Source organism: Nipponia nippon, unplaced genomic scaffold (genome assembly GCF_047370975.1).
Source record: "Nipponia nippon isolate SJK-2023a ecotype South Korea unplaced genomic scaffold, ASM4737097v1 scaffold_16, whole genome shotgun sequence".
Taxonomy (NCBI): Eukaryota; Metazoa; Chordata; class Aves; order Pelecaniformes; family Threskiornithidae; genus Nipponia; species Nipponia nippon.
Genome location: NW_028262332.1, coordinates 2937635 through 2955214, shown reverse-complemented (window position 1 = coordinate 2955214; position 17580 = coordinate 2937635). Strand labels below are relative to the sequence as shown.

Genomic DNA, 17580 nt, shown 5'->3' with positions numbered 1-17580 from the left:
TTTCCACCTGTTTAGTGAGATGTAATTAGCTGGGATGATTGGACTTTATCACGGTGTAGTTTTTGAAAACTCCGTATCTGCACAGTCTCTAACGGGAGGGACGTCCGTGCTGGGTCCGCTCGCAGCCCCGGCACGTGGGGCAGACACAGGGCCAGGCTTCACAAACCCATTTGAGCATCGTCTGCGGTGCAGGAGCTGCTGCCTTTGGTTTCCCTCCGCTCAGGGCTGCCGAGGGCTCGGCTCCAGCCTCGGCAGCGGCGTCACCCGGAGCAGCTGCCTTTGCAGAGGGATGCGGGGAAGGAGAGGGGGGTGATGCCCGAGCCAGCGGGCAAGCGCTGCTGCCTGCGCTGCTGCCTGTCTCTGTGCCAAAGGAGTGAGCAACACAGGCAGCGTGAAGGGGGCTGAATTTAAAGATATTCTCGGGGAGGATAGGGCCGGGAGGGGAGGCAGGAGAGCAGTGGGGGGCTGTGTCTGCACCCCTTGCCCGGCCATGGCAGGATGGGCTCAGCGCTTGAGCAGGGCCGGGCTGGGCATTGCCCCACGCTGCTCCAGAAACTGGGAGCAGGAGAGGAAGGACAAACTGTCCCCATCCCTGTCCTCCTGGGGCACCCAGCGGGGCAGTGGGGATGGAGGAAACTCCAACCGTGACCACGTTAGGGACAATCTCCTCTGCACATGGCCACGTGGGAATACATCGAGAAGTGCTCAGCGTGATGCCTCTGCTGAGCTTTGAGCTTCCAAACGCCTCCTATCACGACAAAACCCTTCAGATAACTCCTTTCCTTTCCCCCTCCCGAGCTTTAGCAGCTGAGCCCGTCTCTGCCACCAGCCAGCGCGCAGCGAAAGCTCGGGGCTGCGTCACCGCACGGCGCTGACTAACGGTGCCGGCATGTCGTGCTCATCTCCAGGTGGTTTTTCGAGCCCCAGAAACGGCCTCTGTGTCTGCGTTACAGCCTCTGGGCTCTGTTGACACGCTATTTCTGCATGCCACAAATATAACCTTCCTGTTTGCAAATCAACAATATCAATGCTCTCTCTTTTTTACCTTTTCATTAGGGTTGTTTTTTTTCTATTTAAGAAATACATCAGTGGGCAAAAGAGACAGGTAATGGCTCAGTGTGTAGTGCTCCGGTACTTACGTGGATTGATTTTTCAAAAATAAGGGCTTTATACCACTTACTTGGTCTATTTAGCAGGACTCTGTGTGCACTGCCTAAATCATATTCCATACATTGCTTTTTTTAAAGCAATGAAGCTTGGTTTCTAATAATGAAGTTATTACCATGGGGAGATATTCACCTTTTTGTTCGATTTGAGGGAGGTGATGCATTTTCCCCACCTTTTAAATACCATCACCTCACTAAGGCAGACTTTCAAATGAATTCAGAGCCAGACTCCTTGGGGATCAGTGGTGGGGAAAGTGTTTAAAAGCCTCCAGTGGAAGAATTTTCTATTGGAAATGAGATTTCGCTGTAGCTAAATTTCCCACGAGAATCCCTTGATTTCAACAGCCTTTTGGCCAGGCTAACCCTGCAAACAAGCCCGCTGCGAAGGCTAAAGCCTTCTTACAGGGCATTGCAAAGAGAAAAAGGTAAATATTTCCGCTTTGTAACGATTTTCCCTTTGGAATGACTTGCAGGGGTAAGAAACACGTCAAGCTGGAAAGGGCTGATGCGTGCTGGGCATCCTCGGGGGTGAGCCCAGCCCAGGGGACACTCAGCCCGGCCGCAGCCCAGACCCAGCCGCCCTGGCTCCCGCGGGTGCTGGGGCAGATGCAGGGTGGCTTCTGGATGCCAGAGTTGATGTTCTTTGGCCTCGTGTTGAGCGTTTGGCTTTAGCAGAGCCCAGCCTGGCGTGGGAGCACCCGCATCCCTCCCTGCCCAGGAGGATGCTTGGCCCCTGGTCCTCAGCCACGGGTGTCGGTGCCAGGCGGGCGGTGGGCACCGTTTCGGGGCAGGGCTGGTGGCCGCTGGCAGGGAGAGGCGTGAGCAGCCTCCCGGCACCCCCCCCCCAGCCCGGCAGCCTGCGGCCGGCCGAGAAGAGCTATTTCAGGCAGGATAAACAGGATGCCTCCCTCCAGGGCTGGCCACCTCCACTCCTCCCTCCTGCCGCCGGGTAAACAGTCCAGCCCAGGAAAACACTCACGGCACAACCTCAGAGCCGTTTCCACGCCGGCTGGCCTGGACCTAACCAAGCAACCTGGCCGCGGTTTGAGCCGAGCTTTGCCCAGCCCAGCCCAGGCTCCCAGTGGTCTGGAAGCATCCGGGAACCGGAATGATCCCAAGGCATGGATCCACCTCAGCAGCGAGTCCTTGGAGCCGCCCTGCAGCTGGGAACAGGCTGAACTTTCTGGCCATGCCGCCACGTCCTCCCTCTTCCTCCTCCTCTTCCTCCCTTGGTCCCACCCCAGCTGCTCGCCGTGCCCAGGGGGTCTGGGAGCGATGCAGGCGAGGCCTTTCCTCCAGCCGGATCCTGCCTAGGCAGCGAGCGGAGGATCCTGCGAGGGCTGTTTCCGCCTGTTGCTCTTGGGAGAGGAGCTGCAGCCGCAGCAGAGGAAGGAGGAGCTTTTCCACCGCTTCCTCCAGCTCCCCAGCCCCGGCTGCTTCCCTCCCTGCTTGAGCAGCCGTGGGCCTGGGGGTTCACCCGCCGCCCCATGGATGTGGCCAGGCAATTTTTAGCCCCGGGAGAGTGCGTGCAAGGGGATTTTGCTGGATTGGTGGAGCGTTACTGGTTCTAGCATCCCACTTTGAGTGTGCCCACCAGGTCCCCAGTGATGCTGGTTGATCTGGGAGATGTCAGCCCCCTCCTGGCTTCCCCCACCCTGGGAAAGTGGGGCCAAACAGCTCCTGCTCCAAAATCCGTGGCCGGAGAGTGTTTTAAGGCAACTTGAGTTTTTCCATCCCATTTTCCCACATGGTGAGAGCTGCCCGGAGGCTGGGGAGGGAGAGAGGCCCCTCGCCTGCCTCCCGCTCTGCCCCGCTGCCCGGCCGGCTCCCACGGCCGCCCCGGCCGGCGCGGCACACCTTGGCATTGAGAGGAGTTCGATGACCTGGGCGTGAGGGCGCAGGTAGAAAGGGAGGAGCGGGTGTTGCAATCGTCCCATGAAGCAATGTCAGGAGCGGAGCAGGCCGGTGCCAAGCCGGAGCTGGTTTGCCCGGCGCCAGCAGCCGTGGGAGCTGGCGTGGGTCCCTGCGGTGGGGGGCACGGCCGGGATCAACGCCGGGCTGAGGTGTTCCCCAGCACCCAGCGCAGCCGTGGGGGCACAACCGCTCTGCTTGAGCCTCCCCCATCCCCCAGCGAGCAAATTAGGGCGGTTAATTACACGAAGGAGGGACACACACGCACACAGACACACATGTGCACACCCACACACACTTACACACACTCACACTCACATACACACACCCATGCACAGTCACACACACGCACTCACACACACCCCCCCACAGTCACACACTCACACATGCACTCACACACACTCGCACACTCACACTCACTCACACGCACTTGCACACTCACACACACCTGCACACCCACACACAATCACACACACTCACACCCGCACACCCACACACACACTCACACACCCGCACACCCACACGCACACACACTCACACACCCACACGCACAATCACACCCACCCACACTCACACACACCCCGCACACCCACACGCACACACACTCAAACTCACACGTACACACGTGCACACCCACACTCCCACACTCACACCCGCACACCCACACGCATGCACACACGCACACCCACATCCACACGCACACTCACACCCGCACACGCCCACACACACTCACACCCGCACACCCACATCCACACGCACACTCACACACCCGCACACCCACCCTCACACCCACCCGCACACACTCCACACACACTCACACACCCGCACACCCACACGCACACACACCCACTCACACCCGCACACCCACAGTCACACACTCACACCCGCACACCCGCACACCCTCGCACACCCGCACACCCCCACGCAGCCGGGCGCTGGCGCGGCGGGAGCGGGGCGGCGCGGGGGGAGTGGCCGGGGGAGCCGGGGCTGCCACGGGCCGCCGCGCCGCCTGACCGCCCCGGGCGCTGCCTTCCTCCTCCCCCTCCTTCTCCTCCTCCTCCTCCTCCTCCTGCCGCCGCCCGCCCCGGCCCGGCCCGGCTCCGCTCGCCATGGGAGATGTGGTCTCCACGCACCTGGACGAGGGTCGCCGCCAGCACATCGCGGGTGAGCTCCCGGAGCGCTTCCCCCTCTCCCCCTGTCCCAGCCGGGCCCTCCCCATCCCTCTCTTCAATCCGGGTGGGGACCCCCCCTCCCAGACCCCCCGTGTTCCCTGGAGCCTGCTCTTCCCCTCTCTCCCGGACTTTAAACTTTTTTTTTTTTTCCCCCCTCCTTTTTTTTCTTTCCACCACGTTGCAGTTTCCCTGTGTTTTTGCCTGTCGCCTTGGCTGGGCACAGCCCGGGGAGGTGGGGGGGCACCCGAGGTGCCTGCCTGCCTCCCAGATGAAAGGCTGGGTTGTGCCGGGGGTGTTTGTGTTGGCTGCGGGGAGCCTCTCCCTGCGCCGAGCTTCCCCGGGCGGCGCGGAGGGAAGGGGGGAGCTGGGCTCCGGAGAGATGCTGGCAAGCTGGGTCCTGTGCAGGGAAACCACTGTCAGCATGGGCTGTGCTGGGGCTGGGCCGGCAGATGAACGTTCTCCCCCTTAGCGGTGCTGGGGGATCCCTAGGGAAGCCCCCCCCAAGGGCTCTGGGGTGGGGGGAAGGACTGGGGGCACCTCTGGGGTACCCCGGGGATGCCGCGGGCCTGTCCCGGCACGGGCAGGGCGCAGCAGCCGCCCCGCCGCCGCCGTGGGACGGGGAAGCCGCCGCCGTGGGACGGGGCAGGGTGACAATGTGGCTATTGAGAGCCCGGCCATCCCGGGGCGACTGCCCGGCAGCGCCTCTGCCCCGGCGCAGGATGGCTGGCCGTGCCGCCTGGGAACCGCTGAAAGCGCTGAACGTGGGATTACGGCTTCTGTACAGGCACGGGTTTGTGCGAAGCGATGGCCGGGAGGGCGGTGGCGGGGTGGCAGGGCTGCTAATTGCTGCCTGCGGTGACTCGCTTGACCCCCATAAGTGGGGTCACCCCTCCGTCGGGGTGCTGTGCCCCCCCCTCCGAGCCGCCTTGCGTCACTTGTGATGCGAGCCCTTCGCTCCCCAGGGCTCCCGAGCAGGCAGGACCTGACCTCTGAGCCCTTTCGTGCTCCAGCTTCGGTTTCACCTCCCCAGGCAGAAAAACTCCTCTCCGCCAGGTTAGGCGCCCGCCCCGTGAGGCTGCACCTTGTCGGGTGGCACGGAGGAGCACGGCTTCGTGCTGGACCTTGTGCGCCTCGCGGAGAGCTCCAGGGCTCGGGAAGCACCACGGTTTTGGAGGTGGCTCTGCTGTATCTTTTCTCCGTCTCCGCCATAAAACCATGGGAGCGGCTCTGAAGTCCTTTTTCCCCAAGGGCTTTGGGGAAAAAGCTGCTGAGGGTCTGGCACTAATGGAGCGGCGTGGTACAGCTGCCGCCGTACCGGCCCACGGACTCGATGTCTCGCGGTGTATGGTGGAGCCCATCCTTGCCAGGCCCCGCCGTCCCGGGCCGGCTGGCAGGAATGCTTACGTGGTATGCGGCTCAGCAGGACGCCAGCAGGTTTGCGAGCTTTGAAGGAGAGCTTGTAACGCGCTCTGGGGTTTTCTTGTTGCATAGTTAAAGCTCGACACGGCCGATCTGTGCGGCTGCACAGGCTTGGGTCTGCGCACGGTGCTCACGTTCGGGTCCAAAGCACATCCCGAATCTCCCTTTAACTTGCTGGTTCTCCATACAGAGATCTCTCCCTGTCCAAGCCCTGTGATCTTAATCCTGAAGAATAACAAGGAAAAGCCCGGCTGGGCTTCCCATGCAGGAATCTGTCTCTGCTGGGCCAGAAATGAGGTGTTTGCAGGGCCAGGCTGGATGGTTGCACGCTGGCAGGGACCGAGCTGTTACACTGCGGGGGTTTCAGCTCAGGGGGGCTGGGGGCTGCAGACGAGTTTTCACAGGGAAAATATGATTCCTGTGAAATAGGATTACGGAGATTGGGCTGGTACATGTCCTGCGCCATGCTGCAGCTCTGAAGGTTCGGGGTGAGTAGGAGGGGACCCACACCTGTACTGGGACACCTCCCTGGGAGAGACTGGAGCCCACTGGCTTCACTAAGCACCTCTCCGCTTTCCGCCCGGGCTCCTCGCTGGGTGAAAAGCCCCAGAGCTGGGAGGGGCCGTAACCCAACAGGCAAGGCACGACTTGCTGTCAGGCATGCAAAGCAACGCGGCGGGGAAAACTCCGGGTTTTCCTGCCTAGCTCGGCCTGCTCTTCACTGCTGCTGCTCCTGCACCCAGGGAGGGATCCATCCCCGCTCTAAGCAACTTTTCCCAGTTGTCTTCCCAACTTTGAGGAGTTTGGAGGAGTTACCCAGGCTGATGGGACCCCTCGTTGCAGCAGGGACGGGAGCTCTCTGGGCTTGGCAATGCTCCCGGTGGCTGTAGCCCGCTTACACCAGCAGAGCTGTGCCGGCTGGGCACGCAGCAAGCCCTGGGGCTGTGGGGAGATGGTGAGAGCCTGGGCCAGATCCTTCCCCCCTGCTCTGAGCACTGCAGGTGGGTTAAAGGCAGGACGGAGGTGGCAAAAAGCCTTCCCATGCCACGCACAGTGCGGTCCCCTCTGTGTTGGGACCTCTGCCATGAAAATCATGCTTTGAAGGTCTCATGCTGTGGTGAGGCTGATGCCAACGTCTCTCGGAGGTCATGAGCCACACGTGTGTGACTTGTGTGTTGGTGGCTCAGGACCAGGGTCTTTCCTCCCACTGGTGGGGCTGGACCGCTCTCCTGGTGCCTGAGCAGGCGTGCAGGCGGCATCCCTGCCAGCACTGGGGATGCTCCACAGCACTGGGGCTGACAGGGCAGCCCCGGGCAGCTGATCTACACCGGGGTGGTTTTCGGGCAGTGCTGCCTGCAGCTCCTGCATCCCTTTCTCGAGTCTCTACAACTGGTACGTGCTTTCTTCTGCTGCCCTGCCTCGGACATGATCCTGGCCTGAGTCCCTCAGCTTGTTTGTCAACACCCTTCGGCTGCCCTCCTCCTGCTCTTCCTCCCAAATGTGGGTTGGGAGTTGCTCCCGACCTGCTCCGTGGGCTGGAGCAGGGACTGGCTTCCCCTCCCTGTGCAAGGATGCCCAGCACGGGCACCATCACCTGGGGACGTGAGGGTGACAGGCACAGGGTGTCCTGCCAGGGCTCCCGGGGAAGCCGAGATGTCACCAGGTGCCGTGGGTTTTTGCACAGTGTCCCCTCCTGTCCAGGGCAATAGGTGGCCTCAGCAAGGAGCTGGATGAAGCTCTTCCCTCGTGCTGGAATAACTCTTCCCTAGTGCATCCCAGCCCCATGGAGCTCTTCTCCAGGGGGTGAGGTGGAGCGTGGCTGGCAGGAGCTGGGTGGCTCTGCCCCGTGGGGCTGGTGGTCCCGGGCACCTGGCGGGTGGGAGACCCCAGGGATGCAGCAGGAGCTGCTGGGTGCCTCCGTGGCCAGAGGGATGGGGAGGTGGGCGGCAGTGCAGGGAGGGTCCCTGGGAGCTCACACCTTGTTCTGGCATCTCCAGGGAGTCGCCAGCCCGTTAATTGCTGAGTAAACCAGCTGTTAATGTGGGGTGGGACTTCCACAGACACCAGCCCATGCAGCTGTGGCAGAGGTGACACCGAGCCACCAAGCCAGACCCACAGCCTTTCCGCTCCAACGAGCCTTGTTGGGCATCGGTGGCTGTGTATCCCCGATGGTGCTGAGGAGCATCCTTCTGCCGGGAGGCTGGGTGCCGACAGGGTGGGCTGCGGGGTCGGGTCTGGAGGTGCCCGGCAAACGCCAAAATCCCTGTGCCGCAGGCGGGGGGGATTGCCGGCAGTGGGAAGAGATTTGCCCCGGCTTCCTTAGGCGTGACAATCATTTCCTAGCCTTGGCTGCAGATCAGCTCCAGCCAGCGCGGGAGGCGGTGGCTGCTGGTGATGGGCTCTGGGGTTGGTCTCGAGGCTGAAACCCTCACCCTGCCCTGGGGTGGGACTGATGCAGGGAGGCTCGGAGGGATCAGCGCTGCAATGTGCTGGAGATGTGGAGTGGTTTCTCGTAACGAAGTGTGTGTCTTCTTTCATCGTGAAATAAATAACTCCCCTGGCATGTCAGGGCTCCCTGCCAGCGGGGAAGGGCTGGTTCTGGCAAGCCAGGGCTTACCTGCAGCCGTCGTGTCGGGGCACGGGGCTCGCTCAGAGCCAGCGTGTTGGGACAGGGGACATCGCCGGCTGCGGGGGCCTCTTGTGCTGGTGGCCTCCCCACGTGGGCAGGAGGTGGGAGCCCTCCCGGCCCTGCCTGTGCTCAGCCCCGGGGCAGAGCCTGCCTTCCCTCCCGGGGGGGCTTTCCCTGCCTCCCCCAGCAAGGGCTTAGCCAAAGGCCTTACCTTCAGCAAGCTGGGGCACGCATGGAGGGCATCCCTGCTTTGCCTGGGAGCAGGAGGGTTGGGGACAGGATGAGCAGAGCTGGCATTGCAGCTGAGGGCTCTCCTTGCGCCCTGGGGTCAGCCCAGGGAGAGAAAAGCACCCCGCAGACCAGGACACCCCCACCCCCCACCCCCCCCACAGTATCAGACACCCCTAAACCCATTGCAGGGACCCAGCAAGGGAAGCACAGCCAAGAGCTGGGATTTCCCAAGCCTTTGCCTCCCTCCTGCCCCCAGTTTGCTATGGAGGCTGGCTCTGATCCCAGGGAGGCTCGGTGCCTCTTGGCACACCCCATCAGCTCTATCCCACCCTCCCAGGGACCGACGGGCTCCTGTCCTTCTGCCTGAGCCCTGCAGCAGGTTGCAACAAGCCGCTGGCTCCCACCCATGGCTCTGCCGCAGCCATGGCGCTGCTGGTCTGGCTGCACGCTGGGAACAGCAAAGGTGCCGTGTGGGCATGGGGACAGTCACCAAAACAGCCACTGAAAGAGCCCAGCCCTGCTCCATGGGGATGCGATGGGTGGTGGGTGCCACGCACAGACCCTGCAGCCGGCCTCGCAGGCGGGAGCCTGGTCCCAGCCTGTGGGGAAGGAGCGGCGTCGGACCCACCCGTCCCATTTCCACCCCTCTTACAGCATCCCGTGACCAGGCTTTATTTCACAACCCAGCCAGCACCTGCCCTGCCCTTGCTCCCAGCGACTGGGGAGATGGGGGGAAGCTGGAAAGCTGTCTGTTCGCAGGATGGGGCTCTTGCCTCCCGCACCGCCAGGACCGTGGGCTCCGTATCTCTCAGAGCTTTTCAGCAGGCAGGAGGGCAGGAGGGATCCAGGGATGCTTATACACAGGAGCTTGCTGGGGTGAGGTTTGAAGGCAGGTGAGCACCAGGTCTCCAGCATGAGGCTGAGCACCCGCTTTGCCCCTGCAGGACCCAGGTCTGGTCCCACTACCAGTTTGCAGAAGGCGTCACCGCACCCTTGGGCTGCAGCACCCAGAGCTCAGCCAGTGCTGGGCCGTGAGATCCCCAGGCAGCAGCTGTGCCCCCTCCCCAGCCCCTGGCCGGGCCCTGAGCCCTGCCCTGTACATGGATGTGCCCGCACCAGCTCGGTGGAGAGCCCGGTGCCAGGGGGGCCGGGAGGGGAGGAAGGAGCAAAGCCCAGCCGCTCATTGCAAGCAGATTTCCTCCTGGACCGGAGGGGGAGGAAGGAGTAAAACTCCACCTTTTCCCCCTTTTCAAAGGGAAAGGGCAGCAGTGTTCGGCGCAGGTCCCGGCTCCGGCTGGTAGTGTATGGTGCCTTCCTCCCTGCCCTCCTGCCCTGTGGCCATGCTCCATGCCCCGCTCTGGGGGGCTCGGACCCCTCCGCTATGGGAGTCCCCAGGATGGGACAGCCCCATGGAGCAGGGATGGATGGGACGCTCTCCCCTGGAGCTGGCAGGGGGCCTGGGACAGGACTTCCCTCCCCTCCTGCTATGTTGGTGGCTCCTGGGGCACGGGACGCTTGTCCTGGCTCCTTCCCTCTGCCAGCTCTGCTCAGCGCTAGGCCTGATGCCCCTTGGGGGGTTTCCCTCCATGAAGGGACATGCCCCAAAGCTGGGGTGGCCTCAGTGCCACTGCATGGGGCAGGAGAGCAGGGCTGCCTGCTCCCAGGCACCCAAAGCAGTGGTGGGTGAGCCATGGGAAGCATCCTGAGCTCCTTCCTCTGATCCCAACGCATGCAGGGCATCACCTGAGACCAGGACAGAGCCTTGCCTTGGGAACGTCCCCACATTGGGAACGTCCCCACATTGGGAACATCCCTGCTTTGGGAACATCCCTGCCTTGCCTCTGCCTAGGAGCTGCTTTACTCTGCCAGCTGCTGCCCACCCTCCCGCAGAGAGGAAGGCACCGGTGATGCTCCATGCCGCCGGACACTGATGCCAGCCCCACCGGGCAGGTGCCCACCAGCCCAGGGTGGCCATGGCTCACCAGGGGCCCTGGTGCTTCTGGAGCATCCTCGGCTGTGGGAGATCCTGAGCCTGTGGCCACCCTCGGCTGGGGCATCGCCCTCCGTGGGGAGGAGGGAGCAGGCATGGGGGGCATGGTGTGGGACAGGCACTGTGGGTCAGGTGGAGACCCTCTGTCCTGTCCTGGCCTCGCGGAGGAGCTGGGCACGGGAACCCCCCAGCAGCAGGGCCTGTGGCAGAGCCCAGAACAGGCTCAGGGCTGTTTTGTTCAAATAGCTCTTGGTTTTTGGATTTTTTTTTTTTTTGGATGTACATAAAAGTCTTTGTTTGGTCTCCTCCCGCGGTGCTGGATTGGGTTTCCTGCTGGCACCGGCCAGCTCGGCAGAGAGAGAGCGTGCCAGGTTCAGCTCCTCTCCCTGGGGCTGGGCACAGGGGGGCACAAGGGGCCCAGCTGCTTGTCCCCTGCCGAGCACAGAGGCATTTACTGGGACATCCCAGAGCAAGGACCCCCCATCCCCTGCTGTCCCTGGCACCTGGAGAATGAGAGGTCTGGAGATGCCCAAGTTTGATCTGGCCCCTTTGCCTTGGGGACCCCCCTGGTCCCACAGCTCCCAGGTGCCATGGGTACCCTGCGTGGGTGCCCAAAAGACACTGCTGCCGGTGCACCACCCCACAGCGGCACTGCCTGCAACCCGGCATTGACTCAGCCGCGGTGGGGGTTGCGCCATGTTGGAGCAGATGCAATGCTGCCGGGCCGGTGCTGGTGGATGAACCGGGCCTTATCTGGGGAGGGGTGATGCTGGGTCCCAACCCTGCTGCGGGTGAGGTGAGCACCAAAGGGTTGGTAGCTCTTTTCCAGCCTGGCCAGGCACTGGTGGGACCCTGGGGGACAAGGGACATGTGGGGTGATGAGGGCAGTGGGTCCTGGTCCGACGCGGGGTTTGGGGGATGGTACCCAGCTTGAGCTGAGCGGCTCCACAGGGATGGTTCATCTCCCCACAGCCACCTCCCTGCCCGCGGGACATGTCCTGACTATCCTGCGAGTGCAATCACCTCTTCTGGTGGGCTTGAACCTGGTCCCTGTGCCCGCTGGGCAGGTGGCACTTTGGGCCGGGGTGGGTTTAGCCTGTGTGGGCACCTGCACCCCGTGGCTTTGGAGCATCACCCCTAAAGGCAAGGCTGCTCAAAGGGGAAGGGACGGGGCAGGAGGGTCTTGGCAGGATCAGACAGGGCTGGGCGGGCAGGGAGGGATCTCCTCCTGCCCCCATCCCTCGGAGGCTGTTTGGGCAGGGAGGTTCAGGGCAGACATCTCACGCTGCCCGTGCCTCAGTCCAGCCCCAACCGGCTCCTTGGGAGATGTTCAAAGGCCCCGAATGCTGTTTGTTATTCACATGCACATTCCTCGCACGCAGCCCTGCAGCAGCCTTGTTCCTGGGGAGCAGCAGGAGACCGGCATCCATGCTGCGGGAAAACACCCACCGGCACGTAGCCGGACGCTAATCCCTCTCCTGCTGGGCTGGATGCGGCCCCGAGCTGCGGGAGTGGGGCCGATGCAGGGGGCTGAGTCCAGCTTCGTGGTTGGGATTGGGGAGCAGGAGCAGCGGGTGAAGGGTGTCTGGTCGAGAGTGCCGTCAGGGTTTTTCAGCTCTTCCTAGGTTGAGGAGCTGCTGCTGAATGTCTTGCTTCGTTTTCGGCCCTGTGGAGTTCGTGGTCTGCTTTAGATCCTCCTGTGGCCGCACTGGGCACGGCTCTGCTTCGGCAGGTTTGTTTGCTCTGGGCTGGGAAGGGAACGGCATTGTGCAACCGCCGCGGCTGGGCGCGGTGCTGGGAGACGGCGTGGGTGCTGCCGCGGTGGGGACAGACCCCCCGGGAGCATCTCCAGGGACATCCCCGGGGACACGGGGTGCTGCCAGCAGTCAGGATGGGCAATGCCGCAGGGTGCTGGGTGCTGGTGACGGGTGCACCTTGCAGGTGGTAAAGCAGAGAGCCATGTCCCCGACAGGTGCCCCAGCCCCGAGCTGGCACTACGGGTGCTTCTGACTCATCCAGGGGCAGACCCGTGTGCGGCAAAGGCCGGGCAAGAGAGGATGAACCGGTTCAGGCCTGGGCCCATCTGGTTTCTCCTCCGAGGCTCCTCTGCCTCATCCCTTCCTGCCGCTCAGCCCCCGTCCTGCCCACCCTTCCCCGCAATGGCGTGAGTCAGAGGGCAGCCGGGCGCTCCGCTCATCCCCAGCACTGCCGGCCACGGAGCTGCACGGAGTTGCTGCCGAGGGGGTGGCAGGATGCGTCCCCTTTCCACCTGGACTGTGCTTCTGAGCTGATTTGTAGCTGAAAATATTCCCAATGGATTTTGGAGCAGTGCTGGGGCCAGGCGGTGGGCCCTATCCTGCTGGGTTCCCCGGTGCGGAACTGTACCCTGGTACAGGCATCAGAGGAGTGCATGAAGAGCTGGGGCAGGCACCGGGAGCAGCCTCTGCTCCCAGTTTGTTCCAGATAAGCTCAGTCTAAATCCCACTAGCAGCCTGGAGCAGAAATGCCCTGGGCTGGTGTTGGGTGGGTTTGTGTGAAGGGTGCAGTCAGGGCGGTAAGAGGGGAAACTGTCCCTGGTCTCTGCTTTCCTCCAATTTGTTTCAGTCCAGATGAGAGGGGAAGATATGAAGCGCTACCGGGTCAGCCCCCAGGTTTTGTTTTTATGAGGAACAAACCCTCCTTCAGCCCCTTTTCTGCCACCGTGTCCCCCTGGGTGGGGAGCCAGTCCCCGAGCCCCCAGTCCCATCATCACCCTGGGAGATGCTCAGGGGATGCTCACCCAGGCTGAGTCAGGCCCATGTGAAGGAGTTTCTGTTTTCTGGGTGGAAATGAACTCAGATTCAAATTCCTGAAACCCTAAACTGCCAGCTGGGGCTTAACCCTTCGGCTGCACCCATCGGTGCTCATCCAGCTCCCTGCAGGGAGATGCTCTTTGGCTCTTCTCGGTGCCCTGTCAACAGTGGCACCTCTTGCACCATCCCTTCTGCTGGTTGTCGCTGTGTTGCTGATGCTCAGCCTGCCCAGAGCTGTGTCCTGTCACGCTGCCTTTCCTAAAATCTTGTAGGGATGATCCTGTGCTGAGCCGGGCCCAGCACTGCAGTGGGGTGAGCCGGTGGGCAGGGCAGGTGGCAGAGCAGCGGGGCCCTGTGCTTGGTAGGGACAGCCTGTGGCCGTGGGTGCAGGTGCAGGTGGTGCTCGGGGCTCGTAGGGTGCTGCTGGTTCGAGGTTTGGCTCGGCATCCCATCCATGGCATGCTGTGCACCCCGTCCCTGCCATGCTGCACACCTTGTCCCTGTTGTGTACCCCATCCGTGACGTAGAATCATAGCGTCGTTTCAGTTGGAAAAGACCTTTAAGATCATTGAGTCCAACCGTTAACCCAGCACTGCTGAGTCTACCACTAAACCATGTCCCTAAGCACCACATCTCCCCGTCTTTTAAATACCCCAGGGGTGGGGACTCAGCCCCTGCCCTGGGCAGCCTGGGCCAGGGCCTGACAGCCCTTTGGGTGAAGAAGTTTTTCCTAATATCCAACCTAAACCTGCCCTGGCGCAGCTTGAGGCCGTTTCCTCTTGTCCTATAGCTCGCTATTTGGCAGAAGAGACATGCTGTGCGTCCCTTCCACGGCATGCTGTGCTCCCCATCCCCGGTGTACTGTGCACCCCATCCTCGCCGTCCTGTGCACCCTCTTCCTGCCGTGTTGTGCACCCCATCCCCGGGGCGCCCAGACCCGCTGCCTGCATAACACCAGGCTTTGGGGCACACGAGGGTGGCCAACAGGCAGTGAGCAACCTCCCTGGATGTCCCCAATTCCCTTGCTGGAAGAGCCTCGTCGTCCTCCTGGGCCACCGGGGAGAATTGGAGCAGCCCGAGACAGGAGGTGAGGGGCAGGGTGGAGGCAGGGGGTCAGCATGGGAAAGCTGGCATGTGGGTGACTTTCCTGGCAGCGCGTGTGCTGTGGCGCTGCCCGTCCTCCCTGGCTCCCCTCTCGCCGGCTGGGCGCAGGCAGGATGCCGGTGGCTCCCCTACCCTCCTTGCACGCCGGGCATGGGAACCGTCGGCCGTGCGGCCACTCCCCTGCATGCTGGGGACAGCCGGGAATGCTGCGGGGCTGTCCCAGTGAGCAGTGCCCTGCCACCTTGCACCAGCACCCCTGTGTGCCTGGGAGCCGGCGGCCAGGCGAGCTGGGGTCCGTTGAGTTTTGCTTCCTGTATCTGGGTGGAAATCGGCTCCGATTCATTCTTGCCTCCATGAGGTGCCAGCTGGCTGGGCTGGTGGCACTGCATGCCAGCCCGTGGATGTCCCTGTCAGTGCCACCCTCTCTGGCGCTGCTGGGAGCCTGTGCTCCCCCCAGCAACCCGCCCCCGCTCGCTAATCATTTACTGGCTAAATTAGTGATTAACTCCCTCCCGGCAGCCTCGGGAAGTCTGGCCAGGCCAGCACATGCTGCTCACGGGCCCGCTGCCAGCGGGATGTCCTACGGGCCATTGCCACCATGGCACAGGCCATCACCACCATGGCACGGAGGGACCTTCACGGGGATAGGGACACCCAGCAAAGGGACGTGATGGCGCAGCCCCTGGGTGTCCATTCCTCCATCGCTCTGCAAACACATCCCCATGCCAGCAGCCCAGTGGCAGTGAGGGGACATGGGGACGCCTGCGTGGAGGCAGGGGGAGCTGGGGTTTTCCTATGGCCCCACTGAGTCAAGCTGTCCCGCGGGGGCCGGGGGAAATGAGCCAGGCGAGGTTTCGTCACGAGTGTGGGGGCCATGGCTCAGGCAGCCCAGGGACTCTGCTTCAATGCACTTTTTGTCCTTTTTTTTTTTTTTTTTTTTTTCCTTTTTCTGGACCAAGGGGAAAATTCCCTGCCTCTGGTGAGGCATCCCTGCGGCATCCCGCAAGGGCTTGGGCACCCGGCTCCCAGCTGCTGCTCCTGCACCCACTCATCTCAGCTGCACAAACCCAGGGGGCTCTCAGCGGGTCTCCTGGGGAAGGGTGGGATTTCAAAGGCACCCTCACCCCCCCGAACAGATTTAAGTAGCAGCAGCGGGATGACATGGGCTCTGCAGGGTGTGTCTGGTGCGAGGGATGTGGGGCTTGGGGCTTGCAAAACGGGATGTGGGCAGAAGGGAGGTTGCGGATGACTGTTCCTGCTCGGATTTGTCAGACTCTGGCGTCCAGCTGCCCTGGGAGGTGCGTGTGTGTGTGTGTATGAGTGTGCACGGATGTGCGTGGGCATGTGTGTGTGTGTGGGGGGTGTGTCCGTGTGTGTGCACGGGTTTGTGCATGTGTGTGCATGTTTGTGCATGGGTGTGTGCATGGATGCACGTGCTGCTTTGGGCATGAGCAGCTCAGCTGCAGAGCACCCAGTGCCTGCTGTCCCCACGGCGTGCCGTGGGGTGCGTTTGGGAGAGCCCTGGGTGCAGCCGGGGTGCTCCCCCAGGCCATGCATGCTTGCAGCGGTGCCGCCCTGGGGACCCACTCCCTTGGGGGCCATGAGCATGGTGGGCATGAGCATGGCAGCCGTGCACCAAGGGGCTGGCCAGGCCAGCCCGGGGGGAGCCGGAGGCAGCTCTGTGTCCCCAAAGGCACGGCTGCCAGGACCTTGGCCTGGCTACTGCCAGGCGCGGAGCAGTGAAGGCTGTTTTGGGTGCAGAGGAGCAGTGCACCCTCTGCCCACCCAAGGCCCTGGCAAGTCAGGAAAGGGGAATGGACATCCCCAACCTCAGCTTATCAGGTATCTTTGAAGGGGTACAGGGGATGCTCATCTGAAGAGCAGCTTTGCCGAGCATCCCTGATGGAGCCTGCTGGGTGGCATGCAGCTCAGCCCAGTGCTGGGGGAGGCCAAGCTGGTCCCCAGCTCCAGGGAGCCACCTGGGCTGAGCCATGTCCCTGTCCCTGCCAGACTGTGTCCCACCTGGGATGTGCTGTGATGCTGCGGCAGCCCTGATCCTGCGGATACCTCCACAGGTCATGGATGCGTCGAGAGGATGGCGAGCAAGAAGGGCACCGCTGTTGGGTGGGGGCCAAGCAAACTTTGCAGCAAAACCTGTGCAGGATCTGACCTCCCTGCTGACAGATCTGCTGACTCTGCCGGCCATGGCCTGGGCTATTTAAAGCATCACTCTCATTTTCACATGATTTTGAGGGTAATGAGGAAAACGAGCTCTGGCCACACACTCATGCTGGCAGGGCTCTCTGCAAGCCAGGATGGTGTTTCTGGAGCCCCAGTTGTCCCACAATGGTGAAACAAACTGCGGGCAGCAAATACAGGCAGCTGGAGGGAAGGATATGGTCAAGCTGTCCATGCTGTTCTCCAGGCGATAAGGTCTCTGGGCTAGACCTGGAGCTTATGGCTCGTTTTTTCCGCCTTGGCTTTGCTCTAATTGGTGCTGGAGCTGGGGCTGCCAGGTCATATGGGAGGTCAGGATAAGAGCTGGCTTCTGCCTTGTTTTGTGCATGTGTGGGGCTGCTGCTGGTGCTGGAGATGCTTCCAGGGCAGGACACAGCCAGTCCAGGCTGCTGGACTAGCTTGGGCAGCTTGCCACGGCTTTTGGAGTCCTTCTGAGGGTGAGATCCACCTCCTGCCCTGGTTCAAAGGGACTAAAACTGGACCAGGGCTGCTCTGGCCAGGCTGTGACCTCTCAATACGTGAGGGCTGTGCATGCCTTTGGGCGTGCAACCCACATCGCTGGCGGCACTGGCTGCTCCGGGGCTGTTGCCTTCCCGTCCGGCCCATGCCCTTGTGCTGGCACTGCTTGGGGCTCGGCGATGGCTGCGGTGGCACGACCGGTCTGGGGGGTAGGCAGGAGCAGGAGCCGCCTCTCCCGGCCGGTTTCGCCCAGACGAGCCTCAGGCTCTGCGCTCCTCGGGCGTCATCCGGGACAAGGGCAAACCTGTGCTGCCTGTTTTGTCCCCCTGCCAGGGTGTCCCTGCAGGAGCTGCTTGCCTGCCATGCCCGCAGTGGCGGTGCTGGCTGGGTGGGTGTGTGGGTCCCTGGGGACCTGGCAGGGAGGGCTGGAGCATGGCTGGGGATGCGGAGCTGACGTGGTGTAGCTGGA

At 62.5% G+C, this 17580-nt stretch overlaps 1 protein-coding gene across 1 annotated transcript in view; it reads left to right on the top strand.

Annotated features, from left to right (window-relative positions):
* Positions 1-4081: 4081 nt before the first annotated feature.
* NIBAN2 (niban apoptosis regulator 2) overlaps positions 4082-17580 on the top strand; it is a 32139-nt gene continuing 18640 nt past the window's right edge. The window contains exon 1 of the mRNA XM_087753250.1: positions 4082-4241. Within this exon, the coding sequence (XP_087609376.1) occupies positions 4187-4241 (55 nt within the window). The 5' untranslated portion in view covers positions 4082-4186. The remainder of the gene's footprint in view (positions 4242-17580) is intronic.